Below are 26661 nucleotides of genomic sequence, written 5' to 3'. Positions count from 1 at the left end.
TACAGAATATACATAAAAGGAAATGAGAAAGGAATGTAAACATTTCACTCCAAAAAAAAAAAAATCAGCTGAACAGAAAAGACCATGTAATTATGGAAATGAGGAATTAAAAAGCTATAAGGCATATACAAAACAAATAGCACAATGACAGAAGTTCCTTTCTTATCAGTAATTACTTTAAATGTAAATGGATTAAACCCTTCATCAAAAGATAAAGATATGGATAAAATCACGATACTATCAATTAATGCAGAAAAAGAATTTAACAAAATTCAACACCCTTTCGTGATAAAAACATACAACAAACTAGGAACACAAGAAAACTATCTCAATGTAATAAAAGCCATGTATGAAAAACCCAGAGCAAACCTCATACTCAGTGACGGAAGTCTGAAAGTTTTTCCTCTAAGGTCGGCAACAAGGCAAGGATGCCCACTTTCACCACTTCTATTCAACATAGTACTAGAATTTCTAGCCAAAACAATTAAGCAAGAAAAAGAAATAAAAGGATCCAAATTGGAAAAAAGGAAGTAAAATTATCTGTTTGCAGATGTTATGATCTTCTATGTAAAACAACAACAACAAAAACTAAAGATTCCACAAAAAAACTATTAAGAGTAAGTGAATTCAGCAAAGTTGCAGGATACAAAGTCAACACACAAAAACAAGTGTCATTTCTATATGCTATCAATGAATAATCTGAAAAGGAAATTACAAAACAGTTGCATTAATAATAGCATCAAGGAGAATAAAATTCAAAAAAAAAAGAATAAAATTCTTAGGAATCAACTTAACCAAGGTGAAAGACTAGTACAATGAAAATTATAAAATGTTGCTGAAAGAAATTAAAGAATTTATGTAATTTATGAATTACATTCATAAATTAGAACACTTAAAACTGTTAAAATGTCAGTATCACCTGGTCATCCATGGATTCAATGCAATCCTTTATCAAAATCCCAATTTTTTGCAAGAGTGGAAAAACTCATCCTAAAATTCATATAGAATTTCAAAGGACCCTGAATAGTCAAAACAATCTTGAAAAAGAAGAAAACTGGAGGATTCATACTCTCTGATTTCAAATTTTAGTACAAGCTATAAGTAATCAATATAGTGTGGTATCAGCATTAAGACATACACATAGGCCAATGGAATGGAATAAAGATCCCAGAAATAAATCATTTTATATATGATCAAATGATCTTTAACAAGGGTGCCAAACCAGGAAAGGATAATCTTTTCAACAAGTGTTGCTGGGAAAACTAGATATCCACATACAAAAGAATGAAGTTGGACACTTACCTAAGATATACAAAAATTAACTCAAAATGAATCAAGGACCTAAATGTCAGTAAGACCTAAAACAATAAAACCCTTAGAAGAAAACATAGAAAAAGGCTTCATGATATTAGACTTGGTAATGACATCTTGGGTATGACACCAAAGGCATAGATAATAAAAGAAAAAATAGACGAATTGGACTTCATGAAATTTGTAAAAATTTGTGCATCAAAAGATACTATCAGCAGACCAAAAAGGCAACCCACAGAATGGGAGAAAATATTTGCAAAGCATATATCTGGTAAGGAATTAATATCCAGAATATACAGGGAACTCCTAAAACTCAACCTCATAAAATATATAAATGAATGAATGAATGAATGCAAAAAAAAAAAAAAACCCAATTCAGAAATGGGTGAAAGACTTAAATACACATTTCTCCAAATAAGCACATGAAAAGATGCTAAACATCACTAATCATTAGGGAAATGCAAATCAAAACTACAGGGAAAAAAAAAACAGAAACCACAAATGTTGGCAAGGATATGGAAAAATTAGAACCCTGTTAGTGGGAAGGTAAAATGGTAGCCACTATTGGAAATAATTTGGTGCTTTCTCATAAAGTTAAAGATAGAACTATCCAGCAACTCCACTTCTGGATTTATACCCAGAAGAATTGAAAGCAGAGTGCTGAAGAGATAAATTTGTACATCCATGTTCATTGCAGCTTTATTCACAACAGCTAAAACTTGGAAGCAACCCAAGTGCCCACTGACAGATGAATAGATAAGCAAAATGTGGTCTATTACATACAAGAGAATATTATCCGGCTCTAAGTAGGAAGAAAACCCTGCAATATTCCAAAACATGTGTATAACTTGAGGATATTATACCAAGTGTAATACGTCAGTCACAAATAGGTAATACTGTATGATTCTATTTACATAAGGTACTAAGAGTAGTCAAAATCATAAAGATAGAAAATATAATGGTGGTTGCCAGGGACTTAGGATTAGGGAGAATGGGAATTTATTGTTTAATGGATAGGGACTTCTAGTTTTACAAGATGGAAAGAGTTACAGGGATTGTTGGTGGTGGTAGTTGCACAATGATATCAATGTATTTAATACCACATAACTCTGCACTTTAAAATGGTTAAGATAAGGGACGCCTGGGTGACTCAGTGGTTGAGCATTTGCCTTTGGCTCAAGTTGTGATCCCGGGGTCCTGGGACGGAGTCCCACACGGGCTCCCCACAGGAAGCCTGCATCTCCCTCTGCCCATATCTCTGCCTCTCTCTCTCTAAATAAGTAAATAAATAAAAATATTTAAAAATAAAATAAAAAAAATAAAAATAAAATAAAATGGGTTAACATGGTAAATTTTATCACATTAAAAAAGAATGGGGGAAAAACCTGCACAGGGATGTTTATGGCAACTTTATTTATAATTGCCAGTATTTGGAAGCAACCAGATGTCCTTCAGTAGGCAAATGGAGAAACTATGATACATCCAAACAATGGAATATTATTCAATGCTAAAAAGAAAAGAGAATGAGAAGGCATGGAAGAAACTTAAGTGCATATTACTAAGTGAAATAGCCCAGTCTGAAAGGGCTACATACTGTATGATTCCAACTATATGACATCTGAAAAAGGCAAAACTTTGGAGACAGAAAAGATATCAGTGGTTGCCAGGGTTTGGGTGACCACAAAGGGATGAAGAGACGGAGCACAGGATTTATAAGGCAGGGAAAATACTATACAGTGTGTTACTATAGTCGTAGATACATTTGCCCAGATGCACGGAATGCACAACCCCAAATATGAACCATGAGGTGATATGGACTTTGGGTGACTGATGTGTCAGTGTGGTGTCATTGATCGTAACCAATGTACTCTCTGGTGGGGGGTGTTGGTAACAGGGGAGGCTGTGCACCTGTGTGAGAGGAGGTATATGGGAAATCTCTGTACCTTCCTCTCAGTTTTGCTGTGAATCTAGGGTTCTAAAAGATGATAGATAGATGATAGATGGATAGATAGAGAGATAGATAAATAGATAAATAGATAGATGATAAAGATGTATCAGAGTTTTGTCTGAAAATGAATTTAAGAATGAAACATGAAATAATTCTTTTAAAGGACTGTTGTCAGAATAATTCCCTAGAGCTTTAGTCTCAAATCTTGATTTAACCTAACATTTAAACAAGCTTCCATATTTGTATATATTTATTATAAATTGTTAACATACTTTATATACATCCTAAAACACAAAAATATAAATTAGAAAATGATGAGTTTAAAATAAAGTATAGGGTGCCTGGGTAGCTCAGTCAATTAAGCATCTGTCTTCAGCTCAGGTTATGATCCCAGGGTCCTGAGACTGAGCCTCCACATCAGGTTCCCTGCTCAGCAGGGACCCTGCTTCTCCCTCTTCCACTCCCCCTGCTTGTGTTCCCTCTCTCTGTGTCAAATTAATGAATAAAATCTTTCTTAAAACTTAAATAAGGGGTGCCTGGGTGGCTCAGCAGTTGAGCGTCTGCCTTCAGCTCAGGGAGTAATCCTGGAGTCCCGGGATCAAGTCCCGCTCAGGTTCCCTGCATGGACCCTGCTTCTCCCTCTTCCACTCCCCCTGCTTGTGTTCCCTCTCTCTGTGTCAAATTAATGAATAAAATCTTTCTTAAAACTTAAATAAGGGGTGCCTGGGTGGCTCAGCAGTTGAGCGTCTGCCTTCAGCTCAGGGAGTAATCCTGGAGTCCCGGGATCAAGTCCCGCTCAGGTTCCCTGCTTCTCCCTCTGCCTGTGTCTCTGCCTCTTTCTATCTCTGTGTCTCTCATGAATAAATAAATAAATAAATCTTTAAAAAGAATTTAAATAAATAAATAAAGTATAAATTGAAATTCCAGTATCTTCTTCACACCCCAAAAATTGTCATGCACTCCCCTGGATGCATGTGCCCACCATGGAAACCACTCCTATGGCCACAGGGGAGAAAAGTGAGCCCTGGCTACAGGTAATCATGAGTTACCTAGGGAGTGTGGAGAAGGGGCAGGAAGTGACCTTAGTGTTGCTAAGTGTCATAAAACTCTGCTGTTTATGTACAGGTTGTAAATCTCACATGACACATTTCTTTCTGTCCTTTCCTCTCTGTCCCTGTACCCTACCCAAGGGATCAACAGAGATGTGTACTACCCTTCTCCATTCTCATGTAAGTTTCTCAGCCTGACCCTTACCCTATGTCAACTTTTGCCTCCTTCTGGGCCTCCCTTGGTCATCATACATAATTGGAGTTCACCTGGACAAAGATGCCACACTTCCCCCATGAGAGCACCTCGCATCTGGTTAGAGACAACACTGGCGCTCATTAGGAAAATAGGTTATGCTAATCATTAGGGTTTTCTAAAACACTTTTCCACCACTCTTCTCATGAAGGAGACTCTAGTCTTAAGATGTTAGTCCTGAAAAGCAAGCATTTTATTTTCCTTAGGCAGATATTATGAACAAAATTCCACTGGAACTTTTTTGAAGGAGTCTGTTAGGTCTCACTTTAAATAGCTGTAATCTCCTGAGCACAATGTAAACCATATCCAAACTTATAAATCCAAACTTATAATTTCCTTTACTCAAAGGAAAAATGAACAATCTCATTGATCGCCAAGAATCCTCTCAACCCTAAAGTTCTGATTATGTGTGACGTTGCACACGTGAACATTATGAAAGCATCCAAATGTCAAATTTATTCATTTTCCAGGGATTTGGTGAAAGTACAAAACTATAGTCCAGAGGAGCATCTTTCTTACCTCCCCCCTCACCCCCCACCCTTTGAGTTCTACCTAAGTCAATGAAATAGAACAGAAGCCACAGATTAACTATGATGTGATGGAATCTCTGCTTCATTTCGTCAGCATAAGCCCTCCCTGCAAAAGTTCTTGAACACCCTTGGATGGATGGATGAAATCATGGAAGACGCAGAATAAGGAATGATCAGGTTGTATTTTTAACATATCATAAAAAAGCTTTTCTAGGTCTCCTCAAGAAATGCATCATTACTTCCAGTAAATGAATTGGTATATGCCAAGCCCCTAGCAAACATCTAGCACACAGCGGGCTCTCCATAGCCTCATTATAAAGAATCACAAACAAACCATTACAAATGTACAAACAGAATGTGTCAAATAAGAAATCTTCGGCGGTCCCCACTCTCTTGACCCACCCAGAAAACACAACAAGGATGTTGTTTTGAAGTTGGCACTGGATTGAATAGGTTGGGTTAGAATTTCTAAGAAGTCAAGTATTGGGCAGGAGTCATCAGTAGACTCCTCCTGCAAAGGAATGCTTGGAGAAGAGCCAGCACAGAAATCAGCGAGAGCAGGGTTAGCCCGGTGTTTCTGACCACCATGCCTGACTGCTTCTCCTACTCTCATGGAACCAGAGGGACAGTTCCTCATCACTGGGAGCTGCAAGATGTCTTTCTAGGACAGAATGGATGCAGAAGTGGCTCACCAGCTAACCAGCACCATGCTGATTCAAGGGAGGAGGGGAGGCAATAGGCAAAGCTTACCAGATGGATATGCAGTGAGAGAGAGGGATACAACAGAAAGAGACCAATGGCTCAGAGAATTTATGTTTGTAAACACAAAAAACCTGTACTGGGGTGGGGGTGGGGGTGGAATAACAATTACCCACAGGTTACAGGCTGGGGTGGGGGGTGAGGCATAAACAGAGGGCAAGTGACTTCATCAAAATCCCAAGGAAGGGCAGACTTTGGAAAGAACAAAGCTGCTTGTAAGAGGAAAAGGAGGGAAGGCTGACTATGGCTGTGGAGCAGAGAGAAGAGAAGGCAACTTTTTCTTCGTACTACATCTGAACTTCTGTGTACTTGAGTCTCCCACGGCCCATCCTGTGGGTCAGCCTGAATTTTCTTGAAGGCTGTCATCCTTCAAATACCTGTGGGAAGTTCTCATACCCATGCTGACCTCCATCCCTTAGTCACTGTGGGCCAGACATGACACCAAGAGCACTTCTAATGGGTCTCATGATTATTCATTCTGCTCAGATTGAGAACTCCTGCCCATTCACAAGTATCTTTTCTTTTTTCTGCCATCTACTGGTGGAAATGAAAATGTCATATTCTCCCACCATATTCCCTCCCAATTTGCAAATAGGTTGTAAAGTTGAAAGCTCATTTAGGTTAATATTTATTTGCTGGTAGAAGAAATGTTTCCAGAAGAAAAAAATATATATTCTATCATGGTACAATTGTTCCTTCAATAAGCACTTACTGAATGAATAATGCGAAGTTACATACACACGGTGCGCGCGCACGCGCGCGTGCAGTGTATGTAGTATCAAGGGTAGAGTCTTGAAACCAAATTTTGCTTGGCCCTTTACCTGCCATTTGACCTAGGCAAGCTACTTAGCCACTCTCCCTCTGTAATAATAGTAACAATAACATACTTATATATTTTTTGGTCCCTGCGCCCCCAATAACATATTTATAATGGCTAACACATACTAATCATATGATGAGCCAGTCTACCTCATTTAAGCCTCACAGCCTTCGAAGGTTGGCCTATTGTTATCTGCGTTTCTTCAGATAATACTGAAACACAAATAGTTGAATAACTTGCCCAAGGAGCAGATTTGAGAGAGGGACACCTGGGTGGCTCAGTGGTTGGGCATCTGCCTTTGGCTCAAGGCGTGATCCTGGGGTCCCAGGATCAAATCCCACATCGGGCTCCCTGCATGGAACCTGCTTCTCCTTCTGTCTATATCTCTCTCTACCTTTCTTTCTGTGTCTCTCATGAGTAAATAAATAAAATCTTAAAAAAAAATAAAGGAGAGAAATCAAAGTTCAGTAACTCCTACAAGGTCACAAAGTGAGTCAACAGGTCTCTTGACTAACATTTTGCCCACCCTCCGCTGCATTCCCCCATCCTTCTGGTTTCTACCAGCTCCTAGGTGGCACCTGTAGGTTAATAGGTGGAGGGATGGCTGTGAGCAGATAAAACCTTCCAAGAATACCAACGGACATCAGGGCTCACATCCTGGAGATTACATGGTCCCACATGAGCCCATTTTCTTCCTGTCTCTCCCTCTTCCATTTGGCACAAACCAGCTCTTCACTTTAGGGTTACTGTTTAGTGCTATTTCCCAGAGATCGAATTTCTATAGTTATTTTTAGCTGGAGTTTTAGTGCATACCTTGGACAGGTGAGGCATGAAAAGGAATGTGGGTGTGGATAACCCTTGAATCTCTAGTGCCAAGGTCTGGATCTCTTGTCATTCCAACTGAAGAGATGACTCACACCTTCATTTATTATCTGCCCTGAGGCTAGATTTCACCTTAAAAACTAGGTGGATCAAAACTTTTTGTATATTCTCTAATTTTGTATTCAAGTTCTTGGAACATACTTTCTGGATGTTATTTTGATACCTGCTTTTGATAACTTGGATGCCTTCATTTTCTGTGACCAATGCCACAGCCTGTAGTTCTTTCTGGTTCCCTTTCCCAGGCTTTGGAGGAGCTGGGGTAGACAGTCTCTGATTTAGCTTTTTGGATATCTGCAGGTAGGAAGCTACCCAGAATTCACTTTGGCTGTAAGCCAGATGTTTTTACAGAGTCAGCCAAGTTCTAGGATATTCAGCACATCTTTAAGGGACTAAGAGTAATTGTAAACTAGTTGAATTGAGACCCCTCCTGGCAACTGCTGGAGTATGTTCAGAGTACCCTTAAGTTCCAGAGTACATGGATTTCTGGGCCTGCTTTAAGCCTGCAATGGTCGACCCAACTGAAACCCTGTCACTAGGATCCCTGGACCCCTTCATGAGGTAGAGATATTTTCATCTCACTTCAGCTCTGGACAGAGGAAGTAAAACCAGGCTAGCTAGCATCATGAAGCCATGATACAATGACTATATTAAGTGGCTTCGTGACTCAGATGAGAAATAAGGGGAAAACCTTCTCTGGGCCAGCATTACATGACTATTATAAGCTACTTCCTTTATGAAGTCATGCAAGTTAGGTGTGGGAACTGTTTGCCATTGGGGAAAGGGTGAGGTTGATTGGTTTTTCTTTTTTTGAGAGAGCAATGAGTGTGGGAGTGGTGGGGGGCAGGGAACACAGAGGTGGAGCGGGTGGTGTGCAGAGGGAGAGAGAGTCTTAAAAAGGCTCACACCCCAGCGCGGAGTCCAACATGGGGCTCAATCTTACAAGATAGCGTGAGATCATCACCTGAGCCAAAATCAAGAGTCAGATGCTCAATCAACTGAGCCACCAAGGTGCCCCAAAGCTCTGTTTCTTAAATCAGGAAAGCAGAACTAAGGAATTACACCAAGAAAGAAACAGAAGAAAGGCCAGTAACACCCTCCCTTCCCCTGAAACTAGAGCCTTTGGTACCTTGACTGCAAAGATAATTTATATTTCATTTAAGAGAATTAACATTTTAAGCTTCCTTAAGATTTTAAATAATCTCTACACCCAACATGGGGTTCAAACTTACAACCCTGAGATCAGGAGTTGCATGCTCTACCAACTGAGCCAGCCAGGTATCCTTCATTTTAAACTAGGCTTCCACCCATTCTAGCCATTTCTAAATACCTACGTTCTGTCTTTTCTCTACTTTCTTTGTTTTGTTTTAAGATTTTTATTTATTCATGAGAGACACAGAGAGAGAGAGGCAGAGACATAGGGAGAAGCAGGCTCCCTGCAGGGAGTCCAATTCGGGGACCCAATCCCAGGATCCTGGGATCAAGACCTGAGCCAAAGGCAGACACTCAACCACTGAGCCACCCAGGTGCCCTCTACTTTCTTTGTAATCAACTCTATCTCTACCACTTCTATTCCACAAGACAGTCTTAAATCCCAAACAACATAGTAGTTTAAAAAGATGGGTCTGTACTGAATTGAATAATCTCTCCCCAAAATTCATGTCTACCTGGAACTCCAGAATGTGACCTTATTTGGAAATAGGGTCTTTGCAGATATAATTAGTTACGACGAGGTCATACTGGATTAGGATCCATCCTAAGTCCAATGACTAGAATCCTTAGAGGAAGGCTAGGTGAAGCCACAGACACATGAAGAAGTTATCTTTATATAATTAAAGATGAAGACAGAGGTTAAATAGCCACAAGCCAAGGAACACCAAGGATTGCTGGCAACCACCAGAAGCTAGAAGAGGCAAGGAAGGAGACTTCTCTAGAGGTTTCAGATGGTGCCAGGCCCTGCTGACACCTTCATCTAAGACTTCTAGCTTCCAGAACCAATAAATTTGTTTTAAGCCACCCAATGTGTAGTACTTGGTTACGGCAGCCCTAGGAAACTCACACACACCTTGATTGGGGTTTTAGCAGCAAGATCTCGCAAGACCTTGCCTCGGAGGATAAGGGAACAAGAACACATCTGATTAATGGTACAAACCCACTGGTCTATCCTTATTCACTAACAAATCACAATTATTTATTTCTGTGCCTCCTGTCCTTCACGGTAACATCTTTACTCATCCTATGTGGGACTCTAGCTTATGGTCCGGACCTACTAATATGCTTAAAGACACATCATATCATTCATGTCTTTGCTTAGTGTCCTATCATCCCATCCTAGCAGAGCATAATTACGTATATACTTTAGAGACAACGGCTAAGCTTTAGAGCACTAGTTTTTAACCCTTTTGGTTTCCCCAGAAATAGGCATACACATAGGGGTCTACAGATCCTATGTGAGAGACCTATTTAGAAAGTTCAGACTCCTTCAGGATAATTCTAATCTCTTCCTTACCCACCACTCACCCTCCAATTCAATGTCAGCTTGTTTCTGAAGTCCTCCAATGAACTGAAACAGCAACCACCCATTCACTTTTATCCAAAGGCTCAGAGAGAGACAGTTGCTATTATCCTAAGCTACCCTGGAGAGTTTCATCAGGAAAAATACAACATTCAGGAAGAATTAGCTCCAGTGGTACACGCAACTCAAAGTCACAACTGTGGCCCCACTCATCTACTTTCCTCTCCTTTCCGTATTTCTTTGTGACTCCTGACTTCTCTAACTTAACCTTCGCTCCAATGTACCATAAGAAGAGCAATGAAACATGGAGCAAACTAAACAACAAAATAAGTCATGTGTTTATACAATTAATTACAAATGCCTTATTCACAGGCATTCCTCTTGGATGCATTTGTGGCAGAATGTACCCCTCACCTTATGTCTATAAAGATCTTCCTGCAGTCCACACCTGACTACCACAGAGAATTGTACTGATGGTTATTATTCACTTCTCACCACTCCGACTTAAGAAACACAATCATTGAAAAATGTGCTTTTCATTAAGATATATACAGAAAGTTTCTCTTCTGCCAAACTCATTCTCAATATTTTTTTTTTACATTTTATTTCTTGGGCAGCCTGGATGGCTCAGCGGTTTAGCGCTGCCTTCGGTTCAGTGCGTGATCCTGGAGACCCGGGATTAGGCCCGTCAGACTCCCTGTGTGGGAGTTTCATTTTCTTCTACAATCCCCTTTTATGGAACAGAAGGCTGAAATTGAATCTTTATAAAAGAAATTAACGGCCTTTTCGTTTTTTCTTCATTTTTCCTCCAGCCACCTTGTTCCTGACACCAATAGCACCCTCCGTGTCATCGTTGTCCCCAGCGTCCTCCCGTGTACGTTTCTTCTTTTCTCCATGCTCCCTTAACTCCTGCAAGAAAAGAAAAGGATAGGAGTGAAAATTACTCTCACTGCAAGTAACAAACACATCCCTGGTCTCCTCTCCTTAAAATCAAACTCTAAGAAACGAACTAGGGGTGGTGGAAGGGGAGGAGGGCGGGGGGTGGGGGTGAATGGGTGACGGGCACTGAGGGGACACTTGACGGGATGAGCACTGGGTGTTATTCTGTATGTTGGAAAATTGAACACCAATAAAAATTAATTTATTAAAAAAAAATAAAACTCTAAGTAACTCTCTAATACCTCATATTAGCAAAGGGCTAAGACCAAAATTCCAATACACAAAAATGTTTATATGAAAATTAAAACAATAAGCTATTATTTTCACATGACAGGCCAGCAAAAATTTAAGAGGATGGTAACACCTCCTATTGGTCAAGGTATGGAGACATCCCCATATACTGTTGTTCACAGGGTAAATTGCTATATCTTTTCAGAGGGGAGGGGCAGGAAATCTGGCATTCTATATGAATTTGAATTTTAACTGTATTTACTCCTCTGTCCAACAATTCTACTTCAAGGAATTTATTCTAAAGAAACAAAAAGCTGTGCATACTAGAATGCCCAACATGGTACCAGTTAAAATACAAAACACGTGAAAAAGTATAAATATGCACTAAGGTAAAATCATGTTATATATTCATAACGGAATTCTCTGTAGCCACTAAGAAGTGATCACATGACTCTCTATTTGTTAAAATAGAAAAATGTTAATCATATACAACTACATAAAGATCTAAGTATGGCTGAAAAAAGAAAAATAGCCAAATGTTCTCTGTGCTGGGTGGCTTATATGCTTCATTTGTTATTTTAATCTTTTCTATATTTTCTGAAATTCTTTCCAATGTACATGGAATACTTTTATAAACCAAAATACCAAAGAATTCCATGTGAGCAGAAAAATAAAACAAGCTCACACACCAGCTACTCAGAAAGCATCCCAGGGGCAGAGCTGCCTATCCCTCAAACTGGAACTCTAGAGAACAGACAGTACTTGATAGGGTTCTCTTCAGAATCTTCCCATCCATCCTACAACGATCATAATTACTACTTATTATTAGTAACTATATATTTCACATTAGCTTTATCTGGTGCCAAAAAAAAAAAACCCTTTTACAGTATCAATGTAATTATTATTCCCAATTTTCAAGCAAATAACTGATTCTGAGAGGTAGATGCATTGCCCAAACCTACAATGTTCAATTCACAGTTGGGTTTTCTGATCTCAACTCCAAAGGTTTTCTTGCCACATGTGAAACATGAAGAGTGGCTGAGCATGTGGTCACTGTGGTCAGACTGAGTCCAAACCTTGACTCAAATTACCTACCATCTCTATATTTTAGTATGCTCATCCTAATTTTAGAATAAAATAATACTCAGTTCCTATGGTTCCTTCTGAGGATTAATACAACAGTGTCTAAGACACAGCTAACGTCATTTGCATTTAAGTTGATGAGAAAATAGGTTGCATACCATTCGGGCAAATCTCTGGGCTTCAGTCACACGTTCTGTCAGCATCATAACCTCATCATCCTGTGTTGGAAAGACAGGCAGTTTCTTCCCAATTAAGTGTTCTATGCGCTGAAAGAGTTCCACATCATACCTGAGGCAGGAAATGGCATGGCTTTGGTTGGCTGACAACACAAATGTCTGTCCATTCCAAAAGTATACATTATGTGATATGATGCAACAAGAGCCAGTTTTAAACACTACTGAATTCATTATTACTCTTCAGAATACTGATTAGATGCAATCTTCTGTACACAGCCCACTAGATAATCACCCATCATATTCTTAGTCCCAGAAAAGTCCTGGTTACAAAAAAATTTGTTCCTTTAGAAACAAAACCAAAATAATTACTCTAATACTTTTGAGTTGAGGGAAAGGTCACTGAGCTCCAGCTTCAGCAGCTGAAAGAAACAGCAGGGGGCTTCTTCCTCTGTTTCTATAATGCCAAATACCATACTAGATCCTTTACATATGGATCACCAATCTTCATTAAAACCCTGTTAGGTAGGTATTATTATTTCCATTTTACAAAAGATGAAAACAGCATGAGGGAGGTTAAATGTCTAGTAGAGATAATGGCAAAGTCAGGTGCCAAGTCAGAAGGCTTCAAAGCTGTTCTTTTCTCTCCATTGTTCTGCCCCTGAAGTCAACTCACTTACTGTGTGACAAAGGTGATAGCTTTTCCTGATCGCCCAGCTCGAGCAGTTCGACCCACTCGATGGATGTAATCCTGAAACAAAAAGCATAAATAAGTGTGAGTTATATAAAATACAAACAAAAAACTATGAATATAAAGTCTTATTGTAAACCTTTGAAAGAAAACAGATTCATGATGAAACACTGAAAAATGGATTAGGCAATAGGTTGAGATAAATCTACTTCCTCTTCTTGCAGCACCAAATTGGTTCTTTTTTCTTTTCTTTTACAAAAACGCAAATCTAACGTGTATCTACATGGTCTAGAGAAAACCAGCAGTGGATCTAGAGGCAGACTTGGATCATGGCTCTGTCCTACCATCTACACAACTGTCTGCAAGTCACACAGAGTCTCTGAATTGGTTTCTCTCTATAAAACAGGGCTAGAAATCCATGCCCAAACGCAGAGTCATTGTGAAAATCAAATGAGGCAGCAGTTAAATACAAAGCCAATAGATATTAGTTGTTCTGAGGGCAATTCTGTCCTCCCCATGGAATATTTAGAAATGTCAACAAACCTACCTGGTTGACACAATGTCACCTGTGGGGAGAGGCCAGGAATGCCACTAGGCATCCTAAAATGCAAAAGACAGCCCAGCAAAGAATCTGCTAGCCCAAAATGTTAATGGTGCCAAGGCTGAAAAACTCTGAGATATGCTAAGAACCATAAGCTGATCGTTCTAAAGAAATGAGACTGACAAAGAATAGCATATGCTGCATCTACCCCTTTAGCTATAAGCCCCCAATACCTCTCTTTGGCTACCTTCATTCACATTAATATCACATTCTCAAGCATGTGCAAAATAATGAGAATGAATAAATCAAGAATTTTCCCAGTTTTTGATAATTAATTGAGGGCAAAAAATAAAATAAAATAATGTTGCAACTAAGGAGATATAAAAACATTCCATTAAGAAATATACTTTGGGGGTGCCTGGGTGGGTCAGTCGATTAAGCGTCTGCCTTCAGCTCAGGTCATGATCCCAGAGTTCCCAGACTGAGCCCTGTGTCAGGCTCTCTGCTAAGTGGTGAATCTGCTTCTCCCTCTCCCTCTGCTCCTCTCCCAATTCACTCACTCTCTTTCAAATAAATAAATCTTTAAAAAAAAAAAAGAAAGAAAGAAAGAAAAAAGAAATACACTTTAGATACAATGGAGTATTATTCAGCTATAAAAAAAGAACTGAATCTTGCCATCTGCAACAAAAGATGGACCCTATGGATATTATGCTAAGTGAAATAAGTCCAAGAAAGACAAATACTGCATGAGCTAACTTGTATGTACAATCTAAAAAGAAAACAACAACAACAAACTGAGCTCATGATACAGAGACTATATCTGATAGCTGCCAAAGGTGGGAATAATGGGGGTAGGGGATATAAAACTGGATGAAGGAAATCAAAAAACAAAACCTCAGGTGACAAAATAAGTCAGTCATGGGGCTGTAAAGTATAGCATGGTGACTATAGTTAGTAACAGTCTATCACACACTTGAAAGCCACTAAGAGAGTACAGTTTAAAAGTTGTCATCCCGAGGGGAAAAAAAAATTCGTACCCAAGTATAGTGACAGATATTAACTAAATTTGTAGCAATCAGTTTATGATATGTGCATATATCATATCATTACGGTGTACAACTGAAACTAATGTTATATGTCAATTATACCTCAATTTAAGAAAAAGAAAGAAATACACTGTGAGACTAGACTGTCAGGTCAGCGACAAGACTCACCTTGGAATGGGTAGGAATGTCAAAGTTAACAACTACATCCACATGAGGTATGTCCAAACCTCGGCTTGCAACATCAGTTGCTAGAAGGATAGAACGAGCCTTTGCCTTAAACTTATTAAGGGATCCTAGGCGTTTGCTCTGAGATGATGAAAAGAAATGAAAAGAACTTTAATCTGGGAAAGTTAAGGAATCTTAGAATCTAAGTCATACACTCTAGGAACAATAAATTTAAGAAGAGAGACAGATTCACAGGTCAAAAGTAAACATAGAAGCAACAAAAAAATATTTAAGACTAAGGCTAGAAAAATACTAACATTAAGGATAATTTAACATGATAAAGAGTAGAAACACCTGGGTGGCTCAGCAGTTGAGCATCTGCCTTTGGCTCAGGGTGTGATCCTGGGGTTCCAGAATCGAGTCCCACATCGGGCTACCTGCATGGAGCCTGCCTCTCCCCCTGCCTATGTCTCTGCCTCTCTCTATGTATGTGTCTCTCATGAATAAATAAAATCTTAAAAAAAAAAAACAAGACATGATAAAGAGTAAAAAATAATTTATTAAAAATCTTTTGAGACCAAAGAATCACTTATTACCACTAGGGCTGAATAAATCAACTCAAGAGCTTCCATATCGGACAAATAACCATGAAATCTTCTAATCTGGACCTTCTGCCGTCCTGAAAGGAGGAAGTGACCATCCAGAGCAACACTTTAAGGCCCATAAATCAGAATAATTCTAGGAGGATGCACTGACGTTGTTATTGTACAGACTTACTGCTCTATGTTTACTTTTCTCATGCCACCAGTCCACCACTAATAATGCCAAAGAATCTTTACCTGACTCATCTGTCCATGCAGGGGGATGGCAGTGAATCCAAGGTTTCGGAGTAGCAAAGCTGTTCTCTGAGTATTGTTACAGGTACTGCAGAATATCATAAAGGAGTTTCCAGCCAATTCATTAAGAATATAAACCAGGTAGGTATCCTAAGTTACAAAACAATGTGAGTGATTGAACCTGGAGGTAACACTGGAGTCCTGGGCATATAAATTATGCAAGAGCCTAAGCCTATAGTTGTTTCCCAATTATCCAGACCCTAGCTGCCCATTTTGCATTCCTGAAGCAGTGTTATCATCTTTGTGAACCATGAATTTCACTTATAGCCTAAAGCCAAACACAACTCCCTGTACCCAGCAACCAGGAAAAGCCCTTCCATCAAAGCACAAAACTAGGGTCCCAGGCCTATAAAAAAGGCACATCAGCAGCAGACAAAAGAAAAGCTACTTCAAGAATGGGGTTGGAAAGGAATTACATCATTATTGTGGTTTAGCATGCTGTGAATTCCCGGAATGTTTGACTTTATCAGTGATAAATGTAAGCACAGTATGTGCTCTAAAACAAACAGTAGCACAGCTCTTAGCTAATCATAAGTGGACACACTTTCAGATGCTTTGCTGAGGAAGGAGAGGGAGAGGCAGGAATGATCAAAGTAAACACTTCACCTTGAATTTAGAGGGAATAAAAAGATAATATTGCTGTAATTTCTCAACTGTCTGGTATTTGGAGGAAACAGCACACTTCACAGGATTCTTCAGTGCTGCTCGCTGAAGTTTTTGCACCTACAGAAAGAAAGCTTGGAATAGTACACAGATTCCTAAATGCTCTATTTTTATTATTGTTATTGTTTTTATTACTTAATAAAGAAGAAAATGTTAAGTCCTAGAAAATTTCACCTTCTTGGTCATGGTAGCAGAGAAGAGAAATGTTTTCCGATCTCGGGGAATCACCTTGAGGATCTTGTCAACCTAAGACACAAAGAGGAAAAGGACAGCAATGTAACATTTACACTGGACACTGGCAAATGCTCTTTGTGAAGGAGACTGAGTACAAAACTAAAAGTATCCCTGTGGGAACTCAAAAATTCAATTCAATTCAGCTAAAATTTACTGAATATTACTTAAGATAATAAGTACTTATCTTAAGTACTTTTTGATACCATCCCAGATGCTATTTTTAAAAATGTCATTCAGAGAAAAGAAGTTTAAATTAGAGTAGAGCCACTCTAAAGGAAAAGTAAAGAATAAATGTTCATCAACTAAGACATGATGACTGGGTCAGCTATGATGACAGAAAATAAAGACTTTTCAAAGTGTATGAGAGAGATATACATCAAATCAAATGGAAAGGAAATCTGTTGAAATTTCTCATGTCTGAAATCAAAATCAAACTACATTCTAGAGAGGATGCTGAGGCACTGACAATGTGAGGAGCACCAAGAATGAGAAAAGGTGGCAGAGATGTTTTTAGCTGATGCTGATACAGGATTCCACATAAAGTAGGTGTGCAATGAACCAAATTTTGAAACAGGGCACTTGAGATGCCCAAAGAGGAAAAAAGAAATTGAATGCTCACTTCTGTCTCAAAATCCATATTCAATATTCGGTCTGCTTCATCCATGACCAAGTATTTGAGAGCTCTTAAGTTGAAACCTTTTGTATTTTCCAAGTGGTCAATCAATCGACCAGGAGTTGCTATCAAGAAACGTTGGGGGGAAAAAAAAAAGAAACATTGGGGGAAAAGGTCAATATTTAAGGACAAGGACAAAAAGAAAGTTACCAACCACAGCACTCCCCCAAACCCCAATTTTCAGAAATTAAAAAAATTAAACAATCGCAAAAATCCTTTCTTCAAAGTCTTTCCGCACCAATAAGTTACGCCCAACATCAGTAGATTTCCTCCAATTTATCATCACCAGTGCCTTTAACCTTTGTGAATTACTCACCTATTACTATGTGTGGTTTTTTGGCCAGGGCCAGAGACTGGGACATTGAATCAATTCCACCTACAATTACAGCTACAAAAATAAAAAAAAATTTATAGAAGAGAGATCCTTTATTTTTTCCATAGTTCACTGAACATCTTTTAAAGTCAGTGCTAGATTTCTACTTAAATTTTTCTTCCTATATAACTTTCCCCAAAGTTAAAATACCAAATTGGCTCTTAAGGTCAATGAACTCATGTTAATAACACTTCCTTCTATTCTCCTTTAACACTCATTCTAAACTTGGAAAGAAACTGTGATTCTCCTCTTAGTCACTTACCACTTTGCACACCAATAGAAGACCCCAGGGCTTCAAATTGCTCTGAAATCTGAAAGGCCAGCTCTCGAGTGGGCGTGAGAACTAAGGCAAACAGACGCTGGGGCGTCTCCAGCAGTGCATTCAGAATGGGCAAAGCAAAAGCCCCTGTTTTTCCAGATCCAGTTTCTGCCAGCCCGATGATATCACGACCTAGGAAGAAAAAGAAAACATCTAACAGCAAAGATATACTCTTTGCATTATTTCCATATTTTCTACAATGACCCAATGTGGGCACAAAGTAGACAACGAATAAACATTTGATGAAGTGGAGGGAGAGAGAGGCTGAGCAGGAAGAAGACATGGTCTCTGTCCTAGATAAGCTCAAAATCTGGGAGTGACATATACAAAGACGGTACGATGTGATAAGGGCTTTAAGATAAGCCCCTACAAAACAGAGTTAAAACACAAAGGAAGGAATAACTTAGAGCCCAGAGGAGTCAGGAAAGGCTAACAGAGGTGATGGGTAAATCAAATCTGGAAGTAAGCAAAGGAAAGGAAGGACATTCCTATACCAGGACAGAGGATGGAGGCTTTGAAGAACACAGCAGGTGCAGGGAGAGTGAGAAGTACAATGTGATCAGAACACAGAAGTGTTAAGGAGGGAAAGGGAGAAGAATGACGCTAGAAAGGAAACTCATAAGCCATGCTAGGGAGTTCTGGTGTCTTCCTTTAAGAGGGAGGAACTGAAGAATTTTAAGCAGGGAACATCAAGATCAATGTTACTCCTCTGCAAGATAAACCCTAGGCCTGATGGCATAAAGAGCCAAGGAGCTCAACAGTACAGGCCATTTCCACTGCTTCTTCTGAGGGAAAATGCCATAAGTAATCCCTTAAAGAAGTCCCCAGGATTTGTTATCACCAATCAAGCTACAACTATAAAATTTGGAAATTAACTCCCAAAACAAGACCCCCATCTCTAGGCTGGTGGGCTGCAGCTCAAAACATAGTTGTGCACTGTAACAGCACCCACTGGGAATGCTTCCTACTGAAAATGCCCTCTAGTTGATGCTCACATTATTCCTTGATTGTATATAACTGCTTAGATTTCCTTACCTAGAGATTAATCCTAAAATAAACTCCTTCTCTCTGAGATTAGCTGAACATGACTCTTCCTTAAGATCTAAAATGACCTAAACAAACAGAAGGGGAAACACACAGGAAAATGAGAGCTCAGTTAGGATACTGGGGAGTTATGATGGCGGTCTGAACTAAGGGAAGGCCATGAGGACAGAAATAAGTGAGATGTAGAAAGTAATGCAAGAAAATGTAGTTGACACATGGGCTTCTAGATTGGGGAACTCAAAGGCCATAAATTGACATCAGGGATAAGGACTTACAGAAAATTAGTTCCGGTGAGGAAAACAATGACTCTGGTTTGAACATAGGGCACTTGAGGTTTATGCAACAGGCTCAGAGAGAAATATCTAAAAACGAGTTGGACATACTTGTTTGGAGCACAGCAGAGAAGGTAGGCTAGAAACACAGACATGGAAGCCATGAGCATCCTAACAGTGGTACTCCTCTAAGGGCAGATGCATTAGAATCATCTATGAGACTTTCATATGTCTACACACCAGGGTCACACATGTAGAAACTGTTTCAGTGGGTCTAGAAATCTCTATTGTTTTATTGTTTTACAAGTTCCACAGGTGATTCTGGTGACCACGGACTGAGATTCACTGATGCAGACAGTGTTAAAGATTCAGGATTGGATGAGAATCTTACTACTGTTTTAGAGTGAGAAAAAGAGTAACGATAGAATTAACATTGCAAAAAAAAAGGAACCAGAAGAAACTGAGAACGAATAGTTAGAAAGACAAAGATACAGAGACAAAGACACAGAGACCTGTGTCTCTGCCTCTCTCTCTCTCTCTGTCTCTCATGAATAAATAAAATCTTTAAAAAAAAAAAAAAAAGAAGAAAATACTGACTTGAAATTGAAAAGAGAGGAGAGTGAGTGATATCAAATAGAACAGACTCCTCAATATCCGTCTCTTAGACATTAATCACTTAAACTGGGATCAGTCACGCCAGATCAGTCACTGCATATTCTAGTGAATGCCACCCTTCACCCTTCTAAACAGTAACATCAATGCTTTCCATATAAAAGTACGGGTGTAGAGACACCTGGGTGGCTCAACAGTTGAGCATCTGCCTTTGGCTCAGGGCATGATCCCCGTCCAGGGATAGAGTCCTGCACTGGGCTCCCTGTGAAGAGCCTGTTTCTCCCTCTGCCTATGTCTCTGCCTCTCTCTGTGTCTCTCATGAATAAATAAATAAAATCTTAAAAAAAAAAATTACAGGTGTAGAGGTGAGTTATAAGTCAGACCAGACAATCAACTAACTTTGTAAAGGTCACAGAAACAAATGACAATATAAGGATAAAATTTCTCCTTCATTTACTAACTTTAAGGTTCCTCTTGGTTATAGGGTAAGTGACAATGGACTACAACAGCATCCACCTATTTGTCAGCTAAGGGCTTCCAAAGCTTTTTATTCTCCAACTCTGGGGTTTCTGTCCTCCCTGCTGGGGTACAACAAGCCTTCTGGAAAAGGGGAAAAAAAAAAAAAAAGAAAGAAAAAAAAATTAGAGGGATCTCTCCTCCTTTTCTGTCAAAAGAAATCTTAAAATTTCAGAAGAAAGGAGTATACAAGAAAGATTTAGGGAAGTAAGGGAGTTTAAGTCTCTTGATTCACATGGCTGTGAGCAATGCCCACTGCCAGCAGGTTAAGGCCTGCACCTGTACTGCTTTTAGTTCTCTATAATCTCCTCAAAACAATATTCACGTTGTGAGACTAATTTTTCTCTATTATTTCCTTTCTTCCTCTCACAACCCCTAAGTCTTTCCAGTGGTACTATCTGTGTAGAATACACACCCCATAAGGGCACAATAAATTCATTCACCTTGGCCACATTGCCGACACCTAACACACTGCATGGTATGTGGCAGCCTTTCAAAAAACTGTCTGTAATTCCTAGAGGACTGTGAATGATCTCTGAATTAGAAATAAACTTAATACATGAAACAAATGGGAAGAAAAGCATCCTCAAAAACAATCAAAAGGGGCACCTAGGTGGCTCAATCGGTTAAGCATCTGCCTTTGGCTCAGGTCATGATCTCGGGGTCCTAAGATCCAGCCCCACATGGGACTCCCTGCTCAGCGGAGAGCCTGCTTCTCCCTCTCCCTCTGCCTGCCACTTCCCCACCCCATAAATAAATAAATAAATAAATAGATAGATAGATAGATAGATAGATAAATCTTGTTAAAAAAAAAATCAAAAGACTTTGTTCTCTCCATTGTAACACTGTGTTACAGGGCCAAGAACGCAAGCTTTTCTGCTAGGACATCCTATATTCAAATTCTAGCTCCACGAAATAGTTATGTGACTCTAGTCAAGGTACTTAATCTGCTTACCTTCAATTTCACCAATAAAATAATCATTCCTGCCTTTCAGAATCGTTACAAGGTTTAAGAACAATGGATATACCCAGGACTCTGTAACTTTGTGGAAAGGGACACAGTCAATAGTACTCAAACTAAAATTTTAAAGCTCATTTAATAGAGAAAAGAAAAACTTTGTTAGATTATTTAAACCTCTTGCTTAGGGCCAGTGTGTATAGGTGTTTTTAATGAAGCATTTATAAATTGCTCACTGGAATGAGATAAGCTCAAGAATAAGAATAATGACTTTTTGCATGATGATTATGTCGATCACAGTACTCAGTTCCTAGTAATCTTTCACTGACTCCTATCTTCTCTGCATTCAATACAAACTTTTTACTGAAAACATTATGAATAATTTCAGAATTACCACCACCTAATTTGGGTTCCTTCTGCCAACACATTCTATAGAGTAAGCAAGAAAATGCCAGAATGCGCCAACCCTTCTTTTTGCTCTTTGAAAGCAACTCCAGCAGTGCTGACTGCCGAAACGTCTTCCTCGTTCGTGGCCCTTGTAGTCCTTATTCTCCTAGCTTCTCTAAACAAGTTCAAAGTGTTTACTATCGCCTCCCTGAAACACTCTCCCTTACCTAATTTGTATGAAATTGTACTCTCACGATTTTCAACCCTCTACTGAGCATCCACTTCTCCCCTCTGTCCTCTCTTGACCTTACCTGGCAACCTCACCCATGTCCAGTTTCAGCTACAACTTCCCTTTGGACATGGTCTGTAGCCAGTTCTGGCCTCTTAAGCAATCTCTAATCCCTAGATTCCAACTGTGCATTAGTCAATTCTCTTTGATGCCTGAAATCAATTATTTCCAACCGAAATCCTCTTCCCTAAAATTGTTTTTCCTCCTATGTTCCTTTTTACACCAGTAATATGTCCTAAACACACAGGCAATAATCTTAGATTTCCCCACCTCTTGCTTTCCATTAACAAATTAGTTATAAAATCATGATGATTCTTTTTCTATCATTTTCTCTTTTTCATTCTCACTACCACTATCCTATCCTTTATTTGTTGCCAAAATTACTGCAAGGCCATCCTAACTGGTCTCCCAGCCTCTGGTGCCTCATCTCTAAACTACCTTACAAAGCTATGAGATTAATATTCCAAGAATACAACTCTAAGGATTTCATTCCCCTGCTAAAAAATAATCTCCAAAGGCACTCCACGGCCCATGGAACAAGACCAAATTCCTTTACTCAGCATTTAAGTCTGACATAATCTGGCCCCAATGATCTACTAATCTTTCTCTCCATTCTCTGTTAAGTACGTGCAGGCCTGCACATATGCCCATGTTTTCCAGCCTCCTTAGTTTTTTTTTTTTTTCCATGCTGTTCTCTATGCCTAGAAAGTCCTCCCTGCCATCATACATGAATGTCTAAATTGTATCCAGTCTTCACAGTTCAGCTCAAATGTCTTTCCAACCCTCCCAGCCAAAAACTAAAGTTTTCTCTAATCCATTCCAATGAGTAATAAACTATACTCCCTCAGTGCACTTGGAATATAACTTTATGTCCCTTGTAATAGATTTATAATTACCTCCTTACTAGTCTCCAAGTTCTTGGAGAGGGCTGAATCTTAACTTCTGTGCCTTACATTTACAACAGATACATACTATTTATGGAAGGACCAAGTGGAATTTCACAGAGTAAGTTTAATTACTTTTCCACATGACAGCTCTTCAAATCCTGAAGCCAATTATCAGATCCCACCCAGCTCCACTCTTCAGAGTGAATGCACTCAGCTCCTTTAGCTATTTAGGACTATTCTTTTTTTCTTTTTTAAGACTTCATTTATTTGAGAGAGACAGAGAGCATGCAAGCCCAATATCCAAAGGAGACACAACTACAAATGCCAGGCACTGCTTAAACAGTCTACCATCAATTTAAAAATTGAACAAGTCTTGTTGGTTTTATTTCCATGTTTCTCAAATCTGCAGTCACCTCTCCCTAGCTAAAATCCAAAACCTCTCTATCCCAGATTACTGGGAGATAAGTAAGATAAGTGGAGAACAGCAAAGGGAGAGAAAGAATCTGAAGCAGACTCTGCACTAAGCATGGAGTCACACCGGGCATGTAGTCCTACTTGGAGCTCAATCCCAGGAACACAAGATCATGACATGAGACAAAATCAAGAGTAGTAAGCTCAACCAACTGCCCCATTTAGAACTATTCCTTTTTTTTCTTCTTCTTCTTTTTTTTTTTTTAAGATTTTATTTATCTAGTTGACAGAGGAAAAGAGAGAAGACAAGCAAGCAGAGTGGCAGGCAGAGGGAGAGGGAGAAGCAGGCTCCCCACTAGGCAGGGAGCCTGATGTGGGGCTCAATCCTAGGACCCTGAGAGCATGACCTCAACCAAAGGCACACACTTAACTGACTGAGCCACCCAAGCAACCCAGGACTATTCTTGATACTATACCACATCCAGTACCACTCAGTTGGTCCCTCAAAACTGATCCCCAGAACTAAGCATAATATTCTAGGTGTGTTCTAATCAGCACAAGGCACTTTTCTCTCTCTCGAGCTAGTTCAGAAGTTCCTAACATGGGATATGCGGGAGAGGAATTCAGGGTGAGGGGGTAAATTCTATGTAAAGATACATTTATACATTTTTTCCTGGGGAAAAAACCTTAATGTAGCTATGATTATACTCATTTTCTCTAAGGATCTTAATGAATATCAGTTAACACTGCTGGGCCTCTTTTACCACCAATCCTAATCCTGTGAAGCTGGACTTTGGGAATATAAAAGCAGCACTTACTCTTACTTACCCTTACTCCTAGAAAGTTTATCCTGTTTCGATCCCACTAGTCATCAACCAATATTAGCCATTCTTCTGCAAATTTGATAAATATGTCTCACAAAGCAAGATCTCTCAACTCCTCTAGATACCAACTGATATTCCAGGCACTCTTATGTAAATCTGCATTTATTAACTCATAATATCTTTTTTTTAAAGATTTTATGTATTTATTAATGAAACACAGAGAGAGAAGCAGAGACATACGCAGAGGGAAGTCCGTTGTGGGACTCCATTCCAGGAGCCTGGGATCACAACCTGAGCCAAAGGCAGATGCTCAACCACTGAGCCATCCAGGTGCCCCTTGACTCATAATTTCTAACAGGTTTCTTGTTAGTACACTTTAATCCAGTGCTTCCTTAAAGTCAGCATCTATTGCAAACAACAAATCGCCTTGTAGAAAGTAACCTCAATAGAAGAGCATTACTTTTTCAAAGCCAATAAGCCACAAATTTTGTATCTTTAGAGATCATGTCTTTGTTTTTGTTTTTAATATTTTATTTATTTATTCATGAGAGACACACGGAGAGAGACAGAGACACAGGCAGAAGGAGAAGTAGGCTTCCACGCAGGAGCCTGATGTGGGGAATCGATCCTGAAATTCCAGAGACAAAGGCAGACGCTCAACTGCTGAGCCACCCAGGCGTCCCTAGTGATCATGTTTTTATATCACTTGAGCTACACAAGAATAGCTTTCAAAAGTAGTAAAGGATTTAATTGAGTGTAATTTCTTATTATACCTGTGGGTAAGCCACATATTTCATTTCAGCCTACCTTGTAAGGCCAAAGGAATAGCTTCAATCTGGATCTTTGTGGGCTTTGTCCATCCCAACTGGTCACAAGCTTCACACAACACATCTGTCACACCCTTAGAATTCAGAAAAACACACTTAGGCAAAGAAGAACACACACACTTGCCTCCCTGCTGATTAAACGACTGTCAGAACCACCTTGCCGGTGTCGTGGGCATCCCTTACCCTTTGATTCAAAGGGTACTGAGCCTGCTCGGTCTCCTCCCCTATTACGCGCACTAGGAGATCGCGCCTCAAGACGTGGCACTTTCCACTCAAAGAGAAAAGCCAAGTTCTTCACATGTACTATTAGTTCATGCAATCCTTACAATTCTGTGAAGCACTTGTTATTACCCCCAATCTACAGATGTGCAAAGTGAGGCACGGCGAGGTAACATCCCCTAGTAAGGGACTGGGTCGGAATCCAAACCCGTTTCATCTCACTCCGAAGCCCGACACTTTGGCAGGAGTCCAAGCTCCTCCTGGCCAATACAGACGTCGCCACAAAGGGGGACCCTCAGGGATGGGCAGCCTTCCCACCGTTCAAACCCGGAGGCCTAGGGGCAGCGTCCGAAACCCAAGTTCCGGAAATGTTGAAGGAAACCCAAGCCAGGCCCCAGCTGCTTTTGTACACCACCAGCCGGGATGCGAGGCAGCTGGACTCCGCCTGAGCCTGCTGCCAGCAAAACAAAGAGAAGCCGGCGCCATCCACGCTCACCAGATCTTTAAACGTTTTCGTTTCCTCCTCCTGCACCGCCGGCTGAGGCCCTTCAGCCGGAGAATCGTGCTCCTCGGGCGCCGCCATGTCTACCGCGGACTCCGGAAGTGCGTCGGCGGCGCGCGGGATGCTGGGAAATGTAGTTTTAGTCTCCCCGGCCAGCATGGTCTGGGCGCCCCCCTGCGGGCTCTCTGGGATTTGCCGGGCCGGGGTGGGGGGCGGGGCAGGGGGCGGCTTAGCGGAAACTTTTTTTTTTTTTTTTTTAAAGGGGACGGAGGGAGCCCTGGGTGGCGCAGCGGTTTAGCGCCTGCCTTTGGCCCAGGGCGCGATCCTGGAGACTCGGAATCGAATCCCACGTCGGGTTCCCGGTGCATGGAGCCTGCTTCTCCCTCTGCCTATGTCTCTGCCTCTCTCTCTCTCTGTGATGACTATCATAAATAAATAAAAATTTAAAAAAAATTAAAAAGGGGACGGGATAGCTATAAACGTGTGGACTTGTAAAATGTAGCCGAGTGCATCCTATCTGTCGTTTAGGACCCTTTATAGAAACTCTCCACCTCTCACACCTGTTATGTTCCTTGCTTTTCTAACCATAGAGCTTTGAACAGGTTGATACCACAATACCATTTATTTATTATAATTGTTTCATTCATTTATTCAATAATATTTCTTTAGAGCCTACCATAGGCTAGGGCTACATTAGATGTCAAGTGAACAAGACAGCATCCCCTGCTGTCGTGGAGAAGACAGACAATAAAAAGATCACAGATAATGTCAAATGGTGAAAAATGCTATGATGTAACAAATAGAAATAAAAATGGTAGAGCG

General features: G+C 40.0%; 1 protein-coding gene across 1 annotated transcript; it reads right to left on the bottom strand.

The window, feature by feature from the left end:
• Positions 1 to 10649: 10649 nt before the first annotated feature.
• On the bottom strand, positions 10650 to 25925 carry DDX47 (DEAD-box helicase 47). Its single transcript, XM_055336791.1, has 12 exons — positions 25834 to 25925; positions 25099 to 25192; positions 18035 to 18223; positions 17716 to 17787; positions 17346 to 17464; positions 16667 to 16738; positions 16436 to 16552; positions 15773 to 15919; positions 14937 to 15074; positions 13171 to 13241; positions 12476 to 12605; positions 10650 to 10973 (listed from the first exon to the last, which is right to left on the bottom strand). Exons 1-12 carry the CDS (start codon positions 25918 to 25920, stop codon positions 10839 to 10841), a joined length of 1371 nt encoding a protein of 456 aa, XP_055192766.1. The 5' UTR covers positions 25921 to 25925; the 3' UTR covers positions 10650 to 10838.
• Positions 25926 to 26661: the final 736 nt, after the last annotated feature.

Source organism: Nyctereutes procyonoides, unplaced genomic scaffold (genome assembly GCF_905146905.1).
Source record: "Nyctereutes procyonoides isolate TBG_1078 unplaced genomic scaffold, NYPRO_anot_genome, whole genome shotgun sequence".
Taxonomy (NCBI): domain Eukaryota; kingdom Metazoa; phylum Chordata; class Mammalia; order Carnivora; family Canidae; genus Nyctereutes; species Nyctereutes procyonoides.
Note: the sequence above shows the minus strand (reverse complement) of the source record. Positions and strands in the feature narration are given on the sequence as shown.